Source organism: Mastomys coucha, unplaced genomic scaffold (assembly GCF_008632895.1).
Source record: "Mastomys coucha isolate ucsf_1 unplaced genomic scaffold, UCSF_Mcou_1 pScaffold8, whole genome shotgun sequence".
NCBI lineage: Eukaryota > Metazoa > Chordata > Mammalia > Rodentia > Muridae > Mastomys > Mastomys coucha.
Genome location: NW_022196914.1, coordinates 23,798,293 through 23,822,425, shown reverse-complemented (window position 1 = coordinate 23,822,425; position 24,133 = coordinate 23,798,293). Strand labels below are relative to the sequence as shown.

The 24,133-nt window shown below is 41.6% G+C and overlaps 1 protein-coding gene across 1 annotated transcript in view; it reads right to left on the bottom strand.

Moving 5' to 3' along the window:
* Nucleotides 1-22,518, bottom strand: part of Dnah5 (dynein axonemal heavy chain 5) — a 249,501-nt gene extending 226,983 nt beyond the window's left edge. Inside the window, exons 1-3 of the mRNA XM_031360281.1 lie at nt 22,240-22,518; nt 6,991-7,125; nt 2,914-2,998 (exon numbers count right to left, since the gene is read on the bottom strand). Of these exons, the coding sequence (XP_031216141.1) occupies nt 2,914-2,998; nt 6,991-7,125; nt 22,240-22,296 (277 nt within the window). The 5' untranslated portion in view covers nt 22,297-22,518. The remainder of the gene's footprint in view (nt 1-2,913; nt 2,999-6,990; nt 7,126-22,239) is intronic.
* Between the last annotated feature and the right edge of the window lie 1,615 nt (nt 22,519-24,133).

Here is a 24,133-nt window from a genome sequence, read left to right as displayed (position 1 = left end):
GAGTGACTCAGTTAGGTACAACAGAACATGCTCCATCTTGTCCCTTTATGTTCAAGCACATAACATGTGCTGAAGTGAATTGAAAGTTTGACTTACTGCCACTAGGGAGAGGGTGGTGCTCAGGGAAGAATGGAAATTGTAATCTGAGCCCTAAGAAAAGACCAGCTCCTCCCTCTAGGTGTTGAACTTCTGAGTAGGAATTTGGTGAAGGACCCTGGAAAAGGGAAAGCTGAGGCACACTTCTAATGAGGCACACCTCTCAGGACTGCACCCAAGTCTCACTGGCAGATTGGAGACAATACACAAGACAAGGAATTTCAACCAAGGCTCCAAGATAGCAGAAAACAGTCTCAAGAAAAATTTGGGGTGTGGCCAATGGTGTGAAATCCTTCTATGTTTGCTTCAAGTCAATAAGGAGGCATCTGTTCTCTGAGCTGCCTCAGAGTTGAGAGCCTTTCTGGGACACTAAACTCACAGTCAGTACTAGAAGCAGAAAAGTCTCAGGCAAGGGAATACAGTCCCCACCTTCAGTAAGAAGAAGGGTTTCAATCCAATCTCCTGAAAAGTTATTTATGCCTCCTGGACTTTAGGAACACAATGGGCTGAGATGTGGTTCCTGTTGCCAATAAATCCAAACCCAGCATACAACGTACAGAGAAATGAGTGGGTCTGAGAGGGAGCTAACCAAATGCCTGGAGAGATGATGTAAGTACTTCAATGGAGTAAGTACTTCAAAGGAGGGGATCTCTGAGGAGAGAATGTTCATGCAGCCACTTTCCATCCATCATTCAAGAGCAAAACAGAAGTCATCAAACTGCCATGCACTCTGAAACCCTGAGGCAGAAGGCTGCCGTTATATAAGGACAATACGTCACTGTGGACTACCCAGCCACTGCTCCATGGAGACCTGCCATGGCCACAGGAGCATGAGGTCATTGAGCTCAGAGGTAGCAATCAAGTATAAACTTCCCTCTCACCCTTACTTCTTGCCTGTGCCTGGCCTCAGATGTGACACAGACAATGATGTACCTGGGCTGAGTTAGGAGGAAGGAGGAAGCAAAGGAGAATCATAAGTTTCTCTCATGCCACAAGTGAGCCCTGGACAAGGGTCAGAGGAAGCAGAGCTGAGTGCAAAGAAGAGTGACTTCACTTCTGGCCAACTCGTTTTGCTCAACTGGACACTCTTCTTGTTTTAATCAATACTGTGTTTTCTATTTGAAATGACCATAAGATTTTTTTTTTCCTAAGAATGTCTTGAAAAGTCATCCAAGGGCTTGACTCTTACTCCAAGGTCAGAAGAACTATCCATGCCGAAAAGATTGAAAAGGAGAATGAGAGAGAAACACAAAGCCTTGCTTATATATTGGGCACTATAAGCCCTTCTCATTCTGTGCAATTTATACGGCATGGGCAATTTTACCCTGGGCACGGTTATGGCTGAACATGCTTCCTAGTATAGCTCATGGTCTACAATCTGAGATGAAAATCAAATCCTTTATCTTTGGATTCTTTTTATTCAAAATGTAATGCACTTTTTGTGGAAAAAATCAAATTTATAACTAAAGAAATGTCAGCCATTCAAGATATTCACACATAGCCCATTTCCCTATCTTTCTCTCTCTCTTTCTCTCTCTCCTTCTCTCTCTCTCCTTCTCTCTCTCTCTCTCTCTCTCTCTCTTTCTCTTTCTCTCTCTTTCTCTCTCTCTCTTTCTCTCTCTCTCTCTCTCTGTGTGAGGGTGATTGTATGTATGTGTGTAAGGTTGTGAGTAAATATGCACACACACACACACACGTGTGTACACACATGCACACAGCTCAAAGGTTGACATTGAATGTCATTTTGTTTTTTCATTAATTAATTTGTTCACTTTACATCCCGAACAAAGCTTCTTTCCCTCCCTCCTCTCCTCCCAGTTTGCCTGCCTTTGGATCTCTTCCTCCTAACTGGGCTTCCTTGTCTAGCCTCAATAGAAGAAAATGTGCCCAGTTCTACTACAACTTGATATGCCCAAGTGAGTTGGTATCCATGGGAGGTCTCCCCTTCTCTGAGAAGAAAGGGAGGGGACATTAATTAATTGTTCTTATGTTTTTTTAAGTCAAGCTCTCTCACTGAATCTACAGCTCAGCAGTTGCCTAGGCTGGCTAGCCAATGACCTCCAGAAATCTTCCTGTTTCTTCCCTCCCAATGATGAAATTATGGGCATAGGCTACATCAGAGTTATTTAACAAGGGTTCAGAAAATAAGAACTCAGGGTCCTCATGCTTCTGTGGCAAGCATTTTACCACTCAAAGCATCTACCCAGTCTCTATCCACAAACAATTCTCTGTGAAACAAAGAAGCATGTTCATGTTACCTGACTGTCCCCCCTCCCACATTGCCATTATGGCAAACCAAAAGGAACACAAAACAATTAGAACATCTAGACTAACTACCAGTCTCCATCCCCTAACCTGAAGGAGAAAATGGGCATTCTTCTACAGTTACACACACACCTTATACACACACCATACATATACACTACAAAAACACTACAAACATATACCTCACACACTACAAAAACATAACACATATGCATACACAAACACAACATTGGCACCATACATAAACACCAGAATAACATAACACATATATACTATACACACGTACCACACATACACACCACAGAAACATCACACAGGTATACATACTCACCATGCATACACACTGTAAGGATATCATGCACACATAAACAACACACATGTATGTCACACATACACATCACAAAGGCACTACATATTGTATACACAACACATACACGGTCCCCTAACACACCAAGGCATAAGCCTGTTAGTCCTCCATTACATTTCTTCTTTTTGCCACACTCAGATAAATTGAAAGATATCTCTATGTTATATCATATCAGATATCAATACCTGCTTCTGCTCCCTCCATATCCTGATAGTAAAACATGAGATGACGAAGGCCTCCAACAGCAAAAAGCTGGTCGATTCTTTCAATCTGGAAAAAGGTAAGGAAACATTTTTATTCTGAATTAGAAAATGTATTTAATCAGGACTGAGGGCATAGCAAATCAATTCACTGTCCTTTTCTTATTCAAACAGTACTGTACCAATTGCATCTCCTAGACAGGTAGTATTTTCCTAATATAAGAAAAGAATGTCTCACTTACTACAGTAAGCACTCAATTCAAAGAAGAAATTTTACTGATTTTAGAAGTATTTGCTATGTATGTATATTTGACAGACTCGTCCTTCCCTTTTTGCTAATTCTCCAAAGCAGTCAGCTGTTGAAGGCAGACATAAATATAAAAGAATGTTTTGTGCTCAATAAATTGCAAGTCTAAAAGAGAAAGAAAATCTTCAGTGCATAGTCAACACACTAAATATAATTAATATTTATTTAAATGTGATAATCTTTGAGAACATATGTAGTAGCCACTTGCTACCTAGTTCCATGACAAGAGCCAGTGAACATCATCTGATACAGGCCCTGATAATAACAGGAACATTTCTTGCAAGTAGTCTACAGCCTGGTTCAGACTTCCTACAAGAATAGGAAGGGTAGCTTGAGAGATGGCTCAGCAGAGGAAGGGTGGACTGACAGATGGCTCAGCACTTGAAGGATTTGAGTTTGGATCCTCAGAAGTCTCTCAGAAGAAGCTCACTACAGTGACACAAGCTAATAACCCTGGTGATAGGATGCCACAACCCAGATGAGAAGACAGGGGATACCAGGAAGGTTGTAAGTCACATGGTACAGTCCTAGGCCAATAAGAATCCTTGTCTCAAACAAAAGGGAGAAGGCACCTAAGGACCAACATCTGAGGTTGTTCTCTGACCTCCACATTTGCACTGTGCATGCATGCACCAATATCCACATGTGTGGGCATATACAAATTCACACACACACAAATATACACGAACAAAAATAAGTTAAGAAGACAGAACGATGATGGGTATGTAAATGGATAGGTAGATAAATTTAGATGGATAGATGATAGATAGGTAGGTAGATAGATAGATAGATAGATAGATAGATAGATAGATGATAGAGAGATAGATAGATGATACATACATACATACATACATACATACATACGTACATACATACATGGATATATACATAAATACTTAGATGAGATAGAAAAGAGGAAAGACCTTGTGATGGTTTGTATATGCTAGGTCCAGGGAGTAGCACTATTAGAAGGTGTGGCCTTCATGAAGTAGGTGTGTCATTGTGGGCATGGGCTTTAAGACCCTCATCCTAGCTGCCTGGAAGTAAGTATTCTGCTAGCAGCCTTCAGATGAAGATGTAGAACACTCAGCTCCTCCTGCACCATGCCTGCCTGGAAGCTGCCATGTTCCTGCTGCCATGTTGATGATAATGGACCTTTAAGCCAGCCCCAATTAAATGTTGTCCTTATAAGAGTTGCCATGGTCATGATGTCTGTTCACAGCAATAAAACCCTAACTAAGGCAGATCTTCACACTCATTAGGATGGTTACTACCAAAAAATAAATAAACACATTGTGGGAATATAGCCACTGTGGAGAACAGTACAAAATTTCCTCAAAAAAGTTAAACTTGGAATTATCATGTGATCTATCAATCCACTTGTGGTTATATATCACAAAGCTCTGAAATCAGGATCTCAAAGGGATGTTTATATTCTCATGTCTCCAGTAATTTTGTTCAGGCACCGCACAAAAGGTGGAAACGCACTGTAAATGAATCAACCAAGTCTGTAAGCCAGGAAGGATGCTCAACTTCAATAGCCAGAGACCTGACACAGGCCACAATATGGATGAACCTTTATGATGTCTAATCGCAGTCCTTCTAACTAGATCTGGAATCAAATGAAAGATGCTGTGGGAGATTTCTTGACCAGGTTGTTTGAAGTGAGAAGACCAAATCCTACATGTGGGTGTGCTGTTCTGATCTAGACAAATGAGGAAACTTTCCTTTTTAACTGCTTGTTTTCAATGTTGCAGGCAAGCTCATCTATCCTGAATTCTTTTGCTGATATTAGCACCAGCGTCTTTAGGTCTAATGTAGGTATAAGACCAACAACTCGCCAGGATCCTCCAGGCCTTTGATGCTAGACTGGGACTGCTGAGATGCCCATAGACTGAACAACTGCTGGATTCTCAGCCTCTCCAGACTACCCACAATGCATTGTATAAACCCACTGTGCATGTGTGTGAGTGTGTGTGTGTGTGTGTGTGTGTGTGTGTGTGTGTTCTATCAGTTCTGTTTTTCTAGAGACCTCTGATTGTCACAACCATGAAACATTACACTAATGAAATAAATCAGTCCCTAAAGAATAATTTCTGTATAGTTTCTACAGTTTGAAGATGATCGACCAGCTCAATGAGAAAAGCTAGGTGACCCTCCCCATGTTTCTTGTTTTGAAATAGAATTATCTACCTGCTGGTATGATGGATATGAATAAATCTAGAGTTGAAACTCACTTAGAACAGGGGCTGGTGTGTAGCAGATTTTCAGTAAGTGTCACCTGTACTGAAAGAGAGGAAGGAGAACTTACCCCTTAACAAAGGGTCTTGTCCCCTTTGTTCCCCTCTACTTCTCACCATAGACTGCAATCCAAAGACTGTATTGTATAAACCAGCTCTGTGTTTATACTGGCTCTGTATTTATACAGAGGCTGCTGGTGTCAGCTAACGAATGAGTCTAGATAGTCCTGAGGCTCAGGACTCAGGGTTTCTGACTCAGGGTTTACAGTAACATAATGGAAATTCAAAGTCAGCCATGGAACCAAGCAAGATCTACACAACAGAAACTGACTCTAACCCAAACTGGCACTGCCCTCTTCTGCCCTTTATCCATGCAAAGGCAGATGCTAGACACTTACTAGCTCAACACTGGAATGTGTTATCAACAACCTCTCCCTTCCTCTCTCCTTCATTCCTCTCTCCTTTCTTTCCTCTTCCTCCCACCTTCCTTTCCTTTCTCCCACCCTTCCTCCTTCCCTCCCTTTGCCCCTCCCTCCCTTTCTTCCCTTCCTCTTCCCTTCCCTCCCTTCCTCCTTGCCTTCCTGCCTCCCACCTTCCCTCCCTCCCTTCCACCTTTCCTCCCTCCCTCTATTTTTTTCTCACTCCCTTTTTCTTCCTCTCTGTCTCCCCTCTAACACCATGCATTTATGAAGTTAAGTCTTTGAGAATCTTAATAGGGCTCCTAATAAGACTTCCTGACTCACAGAAACTCTATCTTCTCTTCAGTTTATCCTTTCCTCTCAAGGTCACATCATCAAACACACCTTATCCCAATTTTTTGAAAAGAAGTTGTACAGAGAAATTAAAGTTAGGAACAGAAGAAACCAGTTCCAGATGCCAAATCAAAGCCACAGTCAGAAAACCACAGCACTGTTCAGTAGCCAAACCTAGACAAAGACCACTATAAAAATCAGCTGATTAATTTTTATAAGAGTTGGTTTTCTTTAAAGATTTAGTCCCTGAGAGCCAGCACCAATAGATGGTTCCACACCAAGGCACATACTGGCAGCATTAAGTAAGCTCGGTGGATTAAAAAAAAAAAAAAAGGAGATACTAGTGGTGGGGGACACGGGAGAAATTCAAAGAGAGGAAATGGAGGGTAGACTTGATCAAAATATATCACACAGATGTACGAAATTTTTAAACAATAAAAATTAATGAATATACATACATAGTTACTTACATAAATGCAGAAGTCAGCGACTTGAAAGATAGTTTTACTCCCTAATCTCAGGTTCAAAACTGGCACAAGAGTTCAACCTCATTGGTTATAAAGAGACGCAGGTATCGTCATCAAACCGTAGAACTCAAATGAGGACTACAAGTACCATCATTCAACCTGGAGAGCAGAGCGGGAGAGTCCGGAGACCTTTCTGCCTAACCCAGAATGGAGCCCCTGCATATTAGGCTGGCAGCTCTTCAAAGGCACAGCATGAGTACTTGCAACAAGATGGTGAGGACACAAAAGCTCCCTACCTGATTACCCTCAAGAAGGGCATCTTCCACTTCCGTTTTGTTCAGGTCCAAACAGGAAGCTACAATTGCAAACAGATAGTCATGCCGCCCATCCAGACGAGCTCTCCTGGCTTCCTTCTCTTCTTTCAGTCGTTGCTAAAAGAAAGGAATAAAAATGTTATATTGCAACTGTTGCTCTCAAATGGCTCGTTTTATAACAATTTTACACAATTGTAGTTTTCAAGTCTTAGAGATTCGCCTAACAGGCAGCGTAATGGTACGGGTTTATATGTACTCTCTTCTATTTTTAGAAATAAATTTACTTCTCTTATGAAAACAAGGTGTGGCCACTGTTTTGAAATCGCACAATACAGAAAAACAAAAAGAAGCCATAAAAATCATCTGCCATCCATAAATTATTATAGTTAACATTTTGTTCCATCTTTATGGACTTATTTCCATACACATAAAAGAATTTAACAGGTACAAGCCCAAAAAAAAAAAAAAAACCAAAATCCCATTTTTGTAAACATTTTTCTAAGCTTTTTTTTTTTCTTGTTTTTTATGTTTTTCTTATGTTTGCTATGTATAAGTTCAGATCTGGCCTTGGAATTAATTTCTGACCTCTGCTGCTCACGCTTTTGACTGTGGGCTGTGAATTACAATAATGAGGAGTGTTCAGTGTAAGCAGGGTCAGCAGTGTAATGCTTACCCTTCCATACTCTTTGCTTATATAACATATGCAAGCCTGTGCACACGCCTATGTTTATTTATATCATGACATAAAAATTCTTCATGCACTTCTTCCTTAAGAATGCATCAGGGTTCTTTGTAGTTTGGTACAAATTTTTCCAGAACGTGTATAATACCTACAAAATATTGGATAGCGGCATACCATAATTCATTCAACTATTTTGCCATTCGTACACCTTCCAGTTCCAATCCATTCCTTAAATAAACACATTACCTTTGATGCCAAGCAGTAGCTCCTGGCAGCAGAAGAAAAGCCGTCCCTTTTGATCAAGAAACATTTATTAAACTGTAATGCATGCCAGTAGTAAAGACATAAGCACTACCAGTAACCTCACGAAAGTACCTGATCTGACTGTAGGAATATGTGGGGAAAAAATGTAAATACAACAAGGTATCATAAAGATTAAGAAGAAAAATAAGATTTGTGGGTCCCAGAAAATAGGAGGTGGCTCTAGACCTTCAGAGAAAGAGCAAGAAAGGGGGTCTCCCAGTCTAATCTACAGCTGAAGAGGGAGAGAGGGAAGGATGACTGGAAAGCTTTCAGAAGACAGAGGAAAGTTGGCATCACTCTCTAGGAAGTGAGAGGCATAAGAAAGATCAGCACCTTCTAGAAACACAAGGCAGCCAGGGTGGGTGAGGAACAGACTAGTAGGCACAATAGGAGATGAGGAAGAAGTCATGAGATAAAACACGTCACAGCATACATCATAACATTACCTAGAATCAATAGCAAGGTTTGAAAAAAAGAAGACAGATGTTGGCTCTCTGTACACGACCAAAACTCCATCATCCTGACATCAGTGTGAAGAACAGATTGTGCTGAGACAAGCCTTGAGGCAGACAAGTGGATCTCTGCAGCATCTCTAATTTCTGGAATTGTATCAGTAGCAAATTGTGTCATCACCACCAGTGGGCTTTTGGACATGCTGGGTTCAGGTTTATCAGTATGCATGTGCAAAAGAACAGATCAGTCATTGGGAATGTACATCTAGAGTTCAAGGTAAATTCATCACATACAGATAAAGAGCTATAGATATAGACTCCCAATACAACAGGCATTATGAGCCAGACCATTCTTATGAGGGTATCCCTCATAAGCTGGCTGGTACACTACTTCAAAGAAGCTGGCTGGTACTCTACTTCAAAGATGCCAGAAGTTCCTTCTCACCATCAAGATACAGAAATCAAGCTGGTCAGTGGTGGCACACGCCTTTAATCCCAGCACTTGGGAGGCAGAGGCAGGCAGATCTCTGAGTTCAAGGCCAGCCTGGTCTACAGAGTGAGTTCCAGGACAGCCAGGTATACACAAAGAAATCCTGTCTGGAAAAAACAAACAAACAAAAAAGGTACTAAAAAGTAAAAGCAACTTTTTAGGGGAATGCCAGGGCCAGTAAGCAGGAGGGAGTGGGATAGTGAGCAGGGGAAGGAGCAGGGGATTGTTTTAGGTTTTGTTTTTTTATTTTATTTTTTTCTTTCTTTTTTTTTCTTTTTTGGAGGGGAACCTGGGAAAAGAGATGTTGTAAATAAAGAAAACATCTAATAAAAAAAAAGATACAGAAATCAGAACCACCATAGATATGTAATTAGACACACACATGGTCACAGACATATGCAGAATATAAGATCATTGACATAAAAACAACAATAAATGTGTTATCTGTTGTGATTATGAAAAACAGAACCTGTAAAACCAAATATCAGGCAGGTATGATGGCTCTGTGGGTGAAAAGCACACACTGTACAAGGCTGGCAAGTTGACTTGTATCCCTGGAACTTAGGAAAGGAGAACATCTATGCTGGAAAGTTGTCCTCTGACCTCCACATATATGCTGTGTCATGGGCATACACACATACACACCACAGCATACACACATACACACCACAGCATACACACATACACACCACAGCATACACACATCAAATAGACACCCCATACATGTACATATATCTTAAATATACTCTATACACTCATGCACATGTGCATGCACAAACATACACTAAATCATCAGTCCTGTCATCCAACATAGTAGCTAGTCGATAAATGTTTACAAAGAAAATAATTAAATCAAAGTTAAAACTAGGAGTGAAAAATCAGATTCTCCAACAAAGAGGCTGAAGAAATGAACATCCCGTTTCAGAGCACTCGCTGTTCTTGCAGAGGACCTACATGTGGTTTCCAGAACACATATGACCACTCACAAACACCTGCACCTCCAGGGGCAAGGGATCTGTCCTCATTGTCTAGAATCTGTGGGCACCAGGCATGCCTATAGTACATTTACATTAGTTCATTTACATACTTGTAGGGAGAACACTCAGACACGTAAAATAAATAAATCTAGGGAGGAAATAAAGATTTTCCAACAAAGATATGGAGATAAAGAGACAAGGGAGTGAAAGCCTTGGAGCAAGGAGGGAACAAAGTGCAGAGACAGCTGAGTCTGTGCAGCAATGTGGATGCAGGAGACAATAGCATCAATCAACCGTAGCCAGTGGCCAACACTATAAGTTGTACAGATGATTGCTCACACTAACTAGCATGTCTGCAAGGACTCTGTTTACAAGATGGCTGTGGCATCGCACAGCACAGCTGTTTTGCAAAAGTGAGGCAGTAAAATTTCCTGGGCCTGCCATTAGATAACTTGGGCTTTGCCTTTTCATTTTAACAACTTTAAAAAGGTCATGAGCCACAGAACCATGCAGCTGACTGAGTCCAGGCACTCACAGAGCCAAGAGAGGTGGCCGTTGCTACTTTAGACTTTCAGGCTTTGCTGTGGCTTCTAGTGCATCAATGGGCAATACAATGACAGCATTAGGAAATTCTCACCAGATGGACAAAGACCAAAGAAGGCATGCCTGAGAAGTGGGTGATTGGGGGCGGGGGAGAAATACAACCAAGCTAAATGCAGGCTGCTCTTTCCAGAAAAGTCACTGTAATGAAAAAAGGACAGTGTAATACTTAAGAAAGATTCATAGTTAAGAACTTTTGAAGATACAAAGGATTGGCAAGAAAGTAAAGAAAGTGCTGAGAGTTTCGGGATGTTGGAAGGCAGTGAGGCAGGTAGGAGGTGCATACTGGCGGGAACTCAAGGCAGGGAACTCTAGGGAACAAGACTGAACCCAGAAGCCAGCCAGGACTACACAGAAAGAAAGAGGGGTGTAGCAGGAAAAGCAGGGCCGCCTCTATGTAAAGGCTGGGGGCTGTGCAGCTGCAAAAGCATCTCCTGCAGGAGGACCTAATTGAGGACTGCCTGAGAGACTAAGGATTGCTAGTGCAAATAATGCCAGCCAATCAAGAACTGCTGTTTAGAATAGATACTTTCTTGGGACCAATGTGGGGCGGGGGGGATAAGTGCAGGTTATTATAGGAACTTGCAGCAGTGCTCAACTTGCTGCAGTATTTCTCACCTGCTCCCAGAGTCTGTGTCACTGACTCTGTGCCAACTCATCCTCCCAACCCCCAAGGGCAGGTAGGTTCGGGTCAGAGGAGAGCTGCCCCAGGCACAGGTAATATAGAGGAGGAAGGAGGGCAAAGGGAAAAAGGGTATCAGAGAGACCAGCAAGGAGGAGGAGTGGCCCTGTGCAGTTGACAGTCACTTCTCTTAACCTGAAGGACTCACTACAGAAAACGTGAGGAAAAGAGGACACATTGGAGCTGAAAATAAATAAACAAAACAAATATTCTACCAATTTTCTTGCCAAGTCTCTAAAAAGGTCCTGATATAAAGTAAAAATTCCATAAATGTCAAATAGAAAACCATGTAAATGTATTTTCAAATGTCACTAAAAACCAGAAAGATACCATGTTTTTCAACTGCTTTCTACCTTCCTGGCTAGGAGAAATAAAACACTTTCTCAGAATGATCTCTTGGAGTCTGTACTAAGTGTTTTTAACAGCTTGAGTACTTGGGGGTCAAGCAACAACAAAAGAAGAATCAGATGTGCAGCAGCCAGACAAGAAATAAAAGGCACAGAGGCAGAGGATTCAAGATTCAGTGCATCTGAAGGCTGGCAAAGAAGGCGGCAATCCTAAGTGAGAATCCAACACTGCAGCACATTACTCCATGACCTGATTTTACAAGATTCCAGAGAGGAAAAAAAAATATGGAGAAAAGAGAGATTGGTCTCTAAAACAGAACTCTAATTATTCTATTTTTGCCTAACTCTCACAGAAGGAAAGACTTCCAAAGCACTTTTGTATATACAAAGAAAGTGGTCAGCATGTTTTTAAAGTAAACGCTTTCAAAGGCTATTTTTAAGTATATTCACTTCCTAAAGACAAGAAATATGTAGTCCTGGCAACATCAAGATGAAAGTTTGCCAGTCTCTGTTTTCACTGCCTTAGTTAGGTACATCCTGGTATAATGAAAGGTTTTGACTCCTGTTTAGTTTCTACTATCCTACCACAATAGAGCCAATGACATTAGGCAAACACTTAGCAATCAGACCAGTACACTGTCTGGCTGTGACGTTAATCTGCCCCTTTCTAGCTCTTCAGAGACCACAGCAGCAAGGTAACCAGCTGTCTGGATATGAGGCTTCCTGTTGGACACTTGAAGAGTGAAAGCAGAACGCACTTTGGAAAGTAGTGCACCTTTATAGTCCTAGCACTTGGAAGGCAGAAGAGGGAAGATCATGATATCGAGGCTATCCTGAGCTTCAGGTCAAGTTCAAGACCAGATGACCATGGAGCTGTTTGAATGAGAATGGGCCCCATAGGTTCATGTGTTTGAACATTTGGTCCCCAGTTAGTGAAACTGTTTGGGAAGAGTTGGAAGGTGTGACCTTGTTGGAGGAAATGTATCACTACAGGTGGCCTTTGAGCTTTCAAAAGCCTACATCATTCCCAGGTATCTCTCTGCCTCATGCTTGTGGATGAAATATGAGCTCTCTGCTACTGTTCCAGCACCATGCCTGCCTGCCTGCAGCCATGCTCCGTATCATTATGGTCATAGACTCACCCTCTGGAACAGTGAGGCCCAAATAAAATCTCACTTCTATAAGTTGTATTAGTCATGTGTCTTCTCACAATAGAATTGTATCAAAGGCAACAGCATAATGAGACATGGTGTCTAAAGACAAAAAGACTAGAAGTAACCAGTGATAGTTAATCTTTTTTTAAAAAAAAAGTAGAATAGGGCATCAGACCCCATTACAGATGGTTGTGAGCCACCATGTGGTTGTTGGGAATTGAACTCAGGACCTCTGGAAGAGCAGTCAGTACTCTTAACCACTGTGCCATCTTGCCAACCACTGATAGTTAATCTTGATGGTCAGTTTTATGAGATTTGTTATTATCATGGAAACATATTTCTGAATACATCTATGAGGGTTTGGTTTTCTTTTCCTTAGGTTAGGTTAACTGAGGCGAGAAGATCTTCCCATCACTATCTCACAGGCTGGGGTCCTCAACTGAATAAAACATAGAAAGGAAGATGAGCCTTGACAGTCATTTCTATCTGTTTCTTGACTATAGATACACAGTGGCCAGTTACCTGATGCTTTGCCGCCATGCCATGCATTTCCTGTCATGATGGACGGTACCCAAAACTGTGAGCCAAAGTAAACCTGTCCTTCCTTAAATTGCTTTCGTTGGGTAATTTGTCACAGAGAGTAACAGCTATACTATGTTCTCTCTCTCTCTCTCTCTCTCTCTCTCTCTCTCTCTCTCTCTCTCTCTCTCTCTGCTGAGAATAAACCTTCACAGCCTCTCACATGCGACTGCTTTACCAGTGAGCAACAGAGGTGGATTTTTTTTTAAAGCATTCCATAACAGTTGTTTTACACTGAATAAGTAAGCACTGAATTAAGGGATCTGGGTATAGGCAGAAACACATTTAGTATCCAAGAACATCTGGATGGCGTTAGATCATTTGTGCTGAGGTTTGCTGTTGATGCCTAGGGGTGGAAGGGTGGTTAGTGCACTCGCCTACACTACTACATGGGTGCTACTTCTCAGGCAAGGTGGCTCCCTGCACAGAGAAAAGCTGGTGTCAGGGTCACGGAATTCTAGTCCCAGCTCCTTCACCAATTACAATCCCTCAAACCTGTCATTTAACCTCTCCATCCTGCAATTCCCTCAACTCTAAAACCTAAGTATTATACGATGTAGAAGTGAAATTCCATTCCTCCTCTCATGTGGACTATTTCTCAGTAAAGCATAATACACACTGCAATCCTGAGATGCTAAAATCCAGATTCCAGGCAACTTTCTAATGCTGTGCACCTTCACAAAGCTCTGCGGCTTTTTCTCAAAGCTAATCTGCCCATTTGGTTGATTAATTCCCAATTATTTAGTTTCAAATACCGCAACATGGTCAGTATCTGCATTTGCACAGACAAACTGGGGATGAACTGCACATGCTCAGTCTTCTACTTTGCCTCTGATAGGGAGGTGCTATAGAATCTAGAAAAATGTCCTTATAGACTGGGTCCTTATAGACCAAGTCACCCAGCACATGGATTAAAATGGCATGACCAAAGCTTTGGTCCAAACATCAGAATGTAAATAAAACAGGACTCTCACTAATGATTTTTCAGTTACATGAATGTTGAAGCCCTCTCCCCACTGGCACTACCTTTCAGCAGGTTTGCCTCTGACTTCACTGATATCCAGCAGAAGTTGGAGAAGGAAGGAATTACAAAGCTGAGATTCCTTTGGTGACTGAACGTGAACACTTGACTAGACTTCTGCTTTACATTGTTTGCTATGGTGGTACCAAACACAGCCTGCTGAGCAGACACTGCTGTCTGCACACCAGAAATGTGAGACGATGGACCATCTACAACTTTCCTCACACAGGAGTGGCAGTCTGGGAGTCCAGTGGGACAACCAATGGCACAAGTTAAATGGCAGAGTTCCAAGGGAGACTATGACTGATGAATCCATTCTATAGACTTTTTCTTTAAATTAGCAGTTAAGGGTTATTCTAGGGTGTTCTATACCCAGGGTCTGTGTGCAGGTTGTAGGGAGCTATGGGCAGAGACTAGTACTTACCTTCTGAGTTGTTTACTGCCACCTTGGTGCTGTCCCCCAGCTTACCTGCCATGTGGTCAGCTCTGTCACTCTACTCCTGAGTCTCCCAGTAACTATGAACTCCCCCATCCCACCCTCGATCCCTAAAATTTCTAGGAGCTGAGTTCTCTGCTTGTGCATTCCAGAGAGTAGGCTCTGTGCTTTCTTGCCTCCCAGACACTTCTCTGCCTTGCTGTTGCTCCCAGTGGAAAAAAGGTATACTTCTATCTACATTGTATTTTATACACTGTGATCAGCCAATATCTTTACAGGAAGAAGTGATTGGGCAAACGAATGGATGCAATAAAGATATAATAAATTATAGATAGATAGATAGATAGATAGATAGATAGATAGATAGATAGATATGGTACATGGTAGATAGACTGACAGATAGATGATAAATAAACAGATAATACATAATAAAGATCTTTGTTTAAAAGCTTTTCTACATAACATGATTAGCCCATTACTTGTCTAAACCTGAAATTTTCACTTTAATGAAATCCAGTTCTATATTTATTAAGCAAACACACTTTTGCGTGTTTGATGTGGGTATTTTGTTGGGTTTTTTTTTTTGTTTTTGTTTTTTGGGTTTGTTTTTTGTTTTTTGTTTTTTGTTTTTTGTTTTTGTATGCATGCACAGGTATCACAGTATAGTTGCTATGTAACTTGGGTAGCTTGTGCTAGACATTAAAGTCCCCACCTGAGACAACTGTAAACAATATCAAATCTGAAAATCACTTTCAAGTTCCTTATCTTAAATAACCAAAGTAAATACCCTGATGATTGATTTTGATTCAGCTGTCCATATCAATCTGAAGCTTGTGGATAGCTGATCGCTTGATAATTACATTGTGCTAGTGAGGCCAAGGACGTGGGTCTGGTCAGGACAGTCAGCTTTACTTTATTCCACTTCCCCGGCTAGATGAAGCAGGACAGTCCACAGCCTTTTCTGCTCACGGGAATTTATATGAAGCAGCTATCCAGATGAAATGGCTGGATAGTGACACAATATGTATTTCTTTTCTTTTCTTTTCTTTTCTTTTCTTTTCTTTTCTTTTCTTTTCTAAGAATAACCAAATGACCCACCCGGCTTAGCTTATCTCCTTGCCACAAACAAATATCACTTGACCCTTCTTATCTGTCTCCTGAGCATTGAAGGAAAACAAATCCCAGCTCAACACTCCTCAATGTCCTCACTGCAAGGACATTAACACTGTAGCAGAGGGTGGTTCTGTTTGGACTTGTGTAATGTCCTCAATGCCCAGAACAGTGTCTGGCACATACCAGAGCCTCAAGTACTATTGCAGGGGCTCTCAAAATGATACTCTAAAGCAGTGGTTCTCAACCTATGAGTTGAGACCCCTTTAGGGTTAGTATATCAGATATTTACATTACAGTTCATAACAGTTGATGTTTTTACAAAAAGATAAAGAGAGTAGGGATATGTTCTATGGAGGTGTAGTCAGGTATGGAGGAAATGGGCGCCTCGGTGGGCCCATGCTGAGGCATCCCTTCCCCCTGAGGGACCAGCCACATGATGGTATAGTATAGAATAGAGTTTATTCAGGGCATGGGAAGGGGAATCAAGAGGGTAGAAGAAGGAGAGAAAGGGAGAGAAAGAGGAAGAGAGAGAGAGAAAAAGAGAGAGAGAGAGAGAGAGAGAAAGAGAGAGAGAGTAGAGGCCAGCCATGAGCATGTGGAGAGAGAGGGGGGAAGAGAATGAGGTGGAGGAGGGAAGTAGAAAAGAACAAGAGCACAAGAAAGGTGCAAGAGAGTGATGAGGGGGAAAGCAGCCCCTTTTATAGCGGGTCGGGCATACCTGACTGTTGCCAGGTAACTGTGGGGCGAAGCATAAACAGGATGCTAACAGCAGTCCACTGCTCTGAAGTGTGGTGCTTTCTGAGAAGGGGAAGTGAACACATAGTCTCACCCCTACCAAGAAGCTATTGTATTTGTAATTGATACCTGCTAAGAGAGCAGGAACGTCAGTATTCTCCAGTGGAGTGTCACTGGGTGTATGAACTTCTTCAAACTAAGCCATAAAAACTAGAAAGGCCACTCTCTTTTCTCTCTCCTTCCTGGGAGGACTTCATTCTTGGGGAGTCCCAAATATATCCCATACCCAAGAGGAAGGAAAGATACACAGGGAAACAGGAAGGGAGTTGAATAGAAGGCCTCTGTGCCATGCAGAATTTTAATTAAATAACTCCGCTCTGTCTTCCTCTTGTTAGTCTGCCTTTTTGTTATAGCCTGCGATGTTGACCTTTAAAAGGAAAGATGCCACACCATCCTGCCCTGTGATTTGTATAATCAATGGGTGAATTAACTGGCTGATTTACTTTACATGTCACTTCCAAGTAAGGGATGGAACCAATTACTTCAGATCAATGTGGATCTGTGATTGCAGACCAGGATTCAGTTTGATGCTGATGGGACCCAAGTAAAACTTGTCCGCCTCCCCCTGCTCCCCAAATGATACTAACTGAACCAGCTTCCTGTTCAAGTGTATTGAATTGCAGACACTGAGGGGAGCAGATCTCTTCCACATTTCAGCCTCCTTCTTTGACTTCCAGCCTTTTCTTTTTAACCCCGGGGGGCCTGCTTCTCCCAGCTCTGCAGGCTGTTTTCCAGCCCACTCGCTCCTGTTCTTTAATTAGCTGAGATAACCAAGTTAGACACTCTTCTCACACCTTCCCTGTCTCACTCCACTTTCCTTTTATTCCTCCCAGAGTAGGGCCACAGCTACTCAGGAGGCAGGGCTCCTCCTTGTGAGTTAAGAACTCTTAAGTAAAGTGTTCCGGGTCCTGGAGAGAAAGAACTTTTCCCGCCTGCCTGCCGGCTAATCCCACTCACAGCAGGTGGCCTGGTGAAGCTGTCTTTTATTCAGCACACCTGCAGACCCAGTAGCAGAGAGAGCACTTAAACAGAGAAGGTGCCATCCAGTGTGTGTCCAAGAGTATGCTTTGGAATTTCATCTATTTCTTTTGCGTTTCAAGGAGCCCTTAATTTGCTCGTTTGCTAATTCCCTTTTCTATCATTCTTTTTAGTCGAATGAAAGATTCTCTACATTTAGGAAGCATTATAATGGTAGATTTTATAAGACACATATATCTGGGGGTTAAGAGAAAGAGAAATGTTCAGAAAGGCACACCCAAGAGTATGGGAGTGGTCTTCCCTAAGCGAGTCACACCTCACGTACCATACACAGGGTTTGTACAGGTTTCAAAGCTATTATCTTCTAAAAGTGGCAAAGAAACCCAGATGACGTCACAAGATGACTCCAAGGACACCCAAAAGCAACAAAATTGATGAGGTAATCTCCAGTTCACAGGGGTAATGGAATCTAGGAGATCCTCGCTCTCAACAAAGTTAATAGTCTCATTCACACTCCCCAGAAAGCTTGTATCATTGCTATTTTAACATATTGATCTCTGTGTGAACATAATATTATCTCTATATCAGCAGCCCTAACAGTAAATATGATATCATCTCTTTACTATTTAGGATAAGTGAACTCTAAGCCCGCTCTAGGGATATCACCACCACCAAAACCTCCTTCCCACCCCAACGTTCCATCCTCCCATCTCAATTCTTCTTTTTTATTGGGGAGGGGGAAGGGGAGGAGGCTAACTATATTGGTCTGGCTGACTTCAAACTTTGGAGCAGAGGTCAGCCTGCCTCTCCCTCCCCAGCGCTGGAGATTAAAGCTGAATGGGCCACCATACCACACCCACCCAGCCAAAGGGGACTCCGGGGTTATAGATATTAATGGTGTGGGGGCTAGGACCCCAACATGAGTCCTTTAGAAGATCACTTTTAACCACTGAGCCACCTCTCTAGCCCTCCTCTCAAGGCTCAGTCAGCTGCCTGCACTCTAAGTATCTGGATGTAAAAAATTTAGTGAGCTTTCACACAGCCATTTATTTCACACACAAAGACCTCCCCCTCCCCATTCAACAGTGATTTCCTCCAAAATCAGAACTACCTCTCTTACAGAGTTCTTCTCTTACACAGTTTCCTCTGGCAACCAGGTTCATTAATTCAGGGTGGTTCTGGTCCAAGCATTTAAATATATATATTTATATATATAATATATATATATAATATATATATAATATATATATATATAGTCACCATTCACACTCTATGAAATTTTACACCAGGGTAAAATTTCCAAACTTCTCTCATTCATAAAATAAATCACTGTGCTTCAAGCCATCTGTCCTCCAGAATCACCCAGGAACTGCTGGTTCCCGTGCTTCCCACCACAAGGAAGCCTGATTTGCCTGTCCAGGACGAGAGCCTGAGTACAGCTAATTCTCAAAACTTCCCAGCAAGTCTGTTGAACATAAATCATTCTCTGAAGGGACGATCATTGATTGGTTCTACCAGGTTATTGTTTGAATATGAGCTTTGGATGGAAGGTCCCAAGAATTAGTGGAGTTCTTCTATCCAATTCTTAACCTCTCTTTTGCTGCTTCCTAGAATTGCAAGGGGAAAAAAAGAGATAATGGAATAAGGTCATCCTCTGGGGAGCCTTCCCCAATCGTGTCCTGGAGCACAATGTTTGGCATAACGTGGCATGTAAGCACCAGCTGTGAATTCAATACAGCTTGATGTGTTCTCTAGAGTCTACCTCCTATATGGTTACAATATGGACATCTTTGAGCCTAAACTAGATCTGACCCGAGGATACTTAAAAACCTGCCCATTAGCAAGCAAGCAACACCCACCCCTTCTCCACTTCCCCAGTAAATCCTCAAGCCAATTGCTTTCCTTGGTTCCAAGGAAAACATTTTGACATGTTCAATATGAAATATAGTCACCAAGCCAAACAAGTCTAGGCTTGATCAACAAAGGACATTAACATGGCTATAGTGCCAGAGAGCAACAGTTCTGACAGCCTCTCAGCTTCTGCCAGGTAACAGACAGCTTAGGTTCTTTAAGTCTTGGCCTCCCCTATCCACCACCCTGAAAACAAGCTTTGGCCTCCTGCAGAGCATCTCAGTAGGAGACATTACGCCTCCCCAAGGGAGCGCTCCCATTCCCCTCAACCTCTACCCACAGGAATCTAAAGAAGAATCCTTTGAAACCATCTGAAATCTCACCAACAGCATTATCTAGCATGAATGCACACATGACTAACAAGTCTCTCCACAGCTGGGAGATAACATCTCCATTGTAAAATCTTCCTCCCTCGAAGATGGGTGATTTCAACAGTTAAGGTGACTATCATGTTCTGGTTGTACCTTTTCTTTGGCATTAGCAAAATCAACCCACAAAATCATGCATTTTGGTTTCATTTTAAAAGAATAAAAATGAGTTATTGGGTCTGTGATTCATGTCTTCCATGTCCATTGTAAATAAATACTAAGCATGTTTTTTTTTTTTTCAATCTGAGAAAAAGGGAAAGAATGCAGATATATCTGGACTGAGGTTTTGCTGGTGAATGACTAGATAACAGAGCTATTTCAAGTATTTTTTTTTTTAAATTGGAAAGCATTCAATTTGTTATATAAGAAAAAGAAGAGATGGCCAGTCTTTGTCATGTTCATAGAACTTCTACTACATTTTGTTGCTGCTGTCATGGATGCATGTGGATAAAACAATTAACATATCTTAACCTAATTATAGTACAGCAGCAGCATAGTTAAGGCGTAGGTTAAACACACCTTTCTCTAGCTGTTATGCTACATGTTATTCTTTTCCATTAAGCATTTCAGGTCAAAGAGCTATTACTCAATAATTATCATATCAATGGACCAAATAGATAATACTTATGTATATAATACACTGCAATATTATTACGATAATGCTGTTCCTATCATACTTTAATGGAGTGACCATAACTAGCACTCAACATAAATGCAACTTTCCAAAAAGATTTACTCCCAGGAGGTAGCACTTATTGAAGACTTTAGCATGTTAATCATATTTAAATTCTTACATTTGATTATAATGTCTCAGACTTGGTAAAGGAGGACAAAAAGTTTTTAGAAATAAGAGAAGACCAGCTTACTCCATTACATCACAAGCATTATTTGTATTGTGTCCCAAGCTCCCTAGTAACAGAAGGTTATTTAGAAAGCGGAGACTCCTAAAGATGTGGTATGCAAGTGAGAGACATGCTAGATTGACTCATTCTAAAAAATGTATTCATACCTTAAAACATCTTACATTCCCCCAAATTTGCAATGTTTGCCAATTAAAATTTAAAGTTTATGGCTAGGGATATAGCCTAATTGTACCTAGCATACACACAGCCCTGGATTCAATCTTTAGCATAATGTGAACTGAATGTGGTGGAGGCAAAGGATCAGATGTTCAAAGTCACGTTTTTAGTTACATTGGGAGTTCAAGACCAGTCTGGGATAGAGACCCAGCCTCATATAATAAACAAGTCATAAAGTTGGTAAGATGGCTCAGCTAGTATGATCAAAGAAAAAAATCTGCATCAAAATCTCAGACATGGGTGGCAAGTGTCAGAGGGCTCAGAAAAGATAGGAGTGTCATACCTACTCCTTCATAGCTACAAAATTGGCTAGATGGTGTCATCTGGTATGTTCCCAAGTTCTAATTTAGTATAGCTCATTCCTGAGATTGTTGACTTTATCTTTGTGACTTGCTGTCTTGTGGCCCCATTTGAGTATCCTCCCATTTCTCTGATCTACCACAGGGCCTGGAACAAATGCTGGCTCATGCAGGCACACTATGAATACTTACAAGGTCAATCCAGTTGAAGCAACCATTGGCAGAACAAACAGACCTCTGGCCAGATGTGGAGCATCCGTTGCAAAATCTAGCTTGTAACCTTCTAAACTCTGTCTAGCTGCTTCAAGATAGGAATGGTCATCTTTCTGTCCCACTAGGCTAGGTCTGTTCATGACTACTTGAAGGGAGACCCAGTCCACGAGTACTCAGACAGAAAGATCCTTGACCAAGCCTGGCATGAAGCAAGAGAGTAATGTCAGAGAGGAAGTCTTTGGGACACAGACTGGTGGTGGAAGGTTCAAGGTCCTCCCTGTGAGCAGCTGGTATGAAGCAGCTGAGAAAGACCCCATGTAGGGAGGATGATTCTTGTCCCTTCATCTCCCTGTCCATGGCCTTATTTCTAGAAACATTAGATTTGAGTCTAAGATTCTAAAATATATTGTATCCTAGAATCTGCCTTAACCATCTCTAATAACGAGCAAAAGTTTACATGCCTTAAGGAGTATACAGAACCCAAACCACCAATCCAAATGCATTTTTGACCTTAGAATAGCATCTTTCCTAAAGATCACTCATAAATGACTACATGTAGTTATACTCAAGCAGAAATCTGCAGCAAAGTCAAAAGGCACAAATCTTCTTTTACATGTGAAATATTAGTGCATGAAGCATGTCAGAAACTTAGTGAACAAATGTGCTTTTTACAGATTCACCTGAGTATACCTCTGAAATGGTTTCAGGTTTTTTTCTACCTGGTATTAGAGGTGTTCATGCCAGCTCCTTACCGTCAGAACTCGGGTGACACTCTGCTTCCAGAGTTGTCGCCTGCCGATCCTAAACATCCCAGCAATCTGTCTGCTTTATGCAATGTCCCAGAGTCAGCTCTTCCAGAATGTTGTCTAACTCCAAAGAAAGCTGTTCTTCCTCCAGTGGAATTTCACATGCAAAGACTCTAAGAGGGTCACAGCGTCAGACTGCTGTTTCTCATGCATGCGAGTGATTCTTGATATTCACAGAAGTGAGGCTAGGAGTCAGTCCATCTGTGCTGCTCATATATCCCTCCCAGAGTCTCTGCCCTGGGGCCTTTTCTCACTTCTATGGTCCTTCCGTTGTTAGGGTAATACTGTTTCCATGCTGTGCTGTTTAAGCATGCCTCTTAATCATGTTTAGCAACAAGAGAAAGCAATTTAACTGCTTGGTTGCAACCACAACTTCTAATGTTCCATTCTATACACTGCCCAACAATAAGCTTTGAGTCAATAAAGGAGTTTAAATTATTTCTCTGAACAATGAGAAACCTTAAACCAGATCAAAGCAGAAGGCAGACAAGTCACAGCTCTGGATATATTGCTCAAGTTAAGAAATTCAGTCTTAGTTTGTCTAAACAACTTTGTGTGCACAATTAACTGCCAGCATGGTGACTAATTGTGACTAATTGCTTGATAGGCTAATTGTGACCCAAAGGAGCCATTTTCTCTCCCATAAAGAACAAGCAGCCTATTTCATATGCAAATGGAAAATGGTGTCCATAAATTACTCCTGTTCACATGGCTGCCCAAGCGAGGAAAGCAAAGCATTGCATCCCATAAGGCTAAACATCTAGATCTTCCTCTCTGCCCAGATGAGATGGCAAAACATGGCCAAGTACTTGAGAGATCTCTCACCTACGATTCTTCCCATCAAAGCACATAAATGGCAGAATGTTCAAGGTCAGTGTCCTTGGATCATTGAAATCCTTGGGATTTAAAATCCAGCAACTAACTAGGCAACGGTAGTGCTCACCTTTAATCCCAGCACTCAGGAGGTAGAGGTAGGCTGATAACTGTGAGTTCCAGACCAGCCTGATTTACAGAGGAGTTCCAGGACAGCTATGGCTATCTATATAGAGAAACTCTGTCTCAAAAAAAAAAAAAAAAATGAAAACATAAAATAAAATCCAGCAAATAAATCCTATCAGATTATTCAAAGATCATCAGGAAATTGAGGAGTATCCTGCTATTCAACCTCATCAGAAACAGAATTGACAGCCAGGGTTCTACCTTGATATCAGGACAGGCGATTCACCTAAGCATCTGCCAAAGTTAGGGTGTGGCCTCCATTTGTAGTGTTAATACAGACACAAACACTTGGAGCTGAATATTGATGGCAAGCAAATAACAAAAGCGCATAAATTTAGAAGTATAGGCACAGAAGAACTTTCTATTTTCCCTTGGGAGTTCACTGTTTGAGTCTGACAAAGGCAGTAGACAGATTGACAAGAGAGAAGCCATGCAGAGTATTGCACACACAGGAACCACACAGGTGCCCAGCAGTTCAGTAAGATTTAGAAGCTTACATCTGTTCTTCTTAGAGGAGAGAGAAGAAGTATTAGGCAATTTTAGCAGAAGAGTAAATTATTTTTAGCAGAGATGAATTGACTGAAAGAACAGACAATGCCTTGGGGTAATGCTCTTGTGGTTGCTATCACTCCTGCCTGCCATTTGCATCCATTTCTTCTTCCTGCTGAGATGGCTGGGGAAGGCATTTGCAGCAAATAATGTCTCCTGGACTATGTGGTCTTGAAGATAGATAAGGAGAGAGAAAGCCCTCACTGAATGTGCGAACTTCACGAGTTCTCACTTCAAACTTCAAAGCTATTCATTTGGGAGTATCATCTACTGAGCCAACATTGTATGTGAA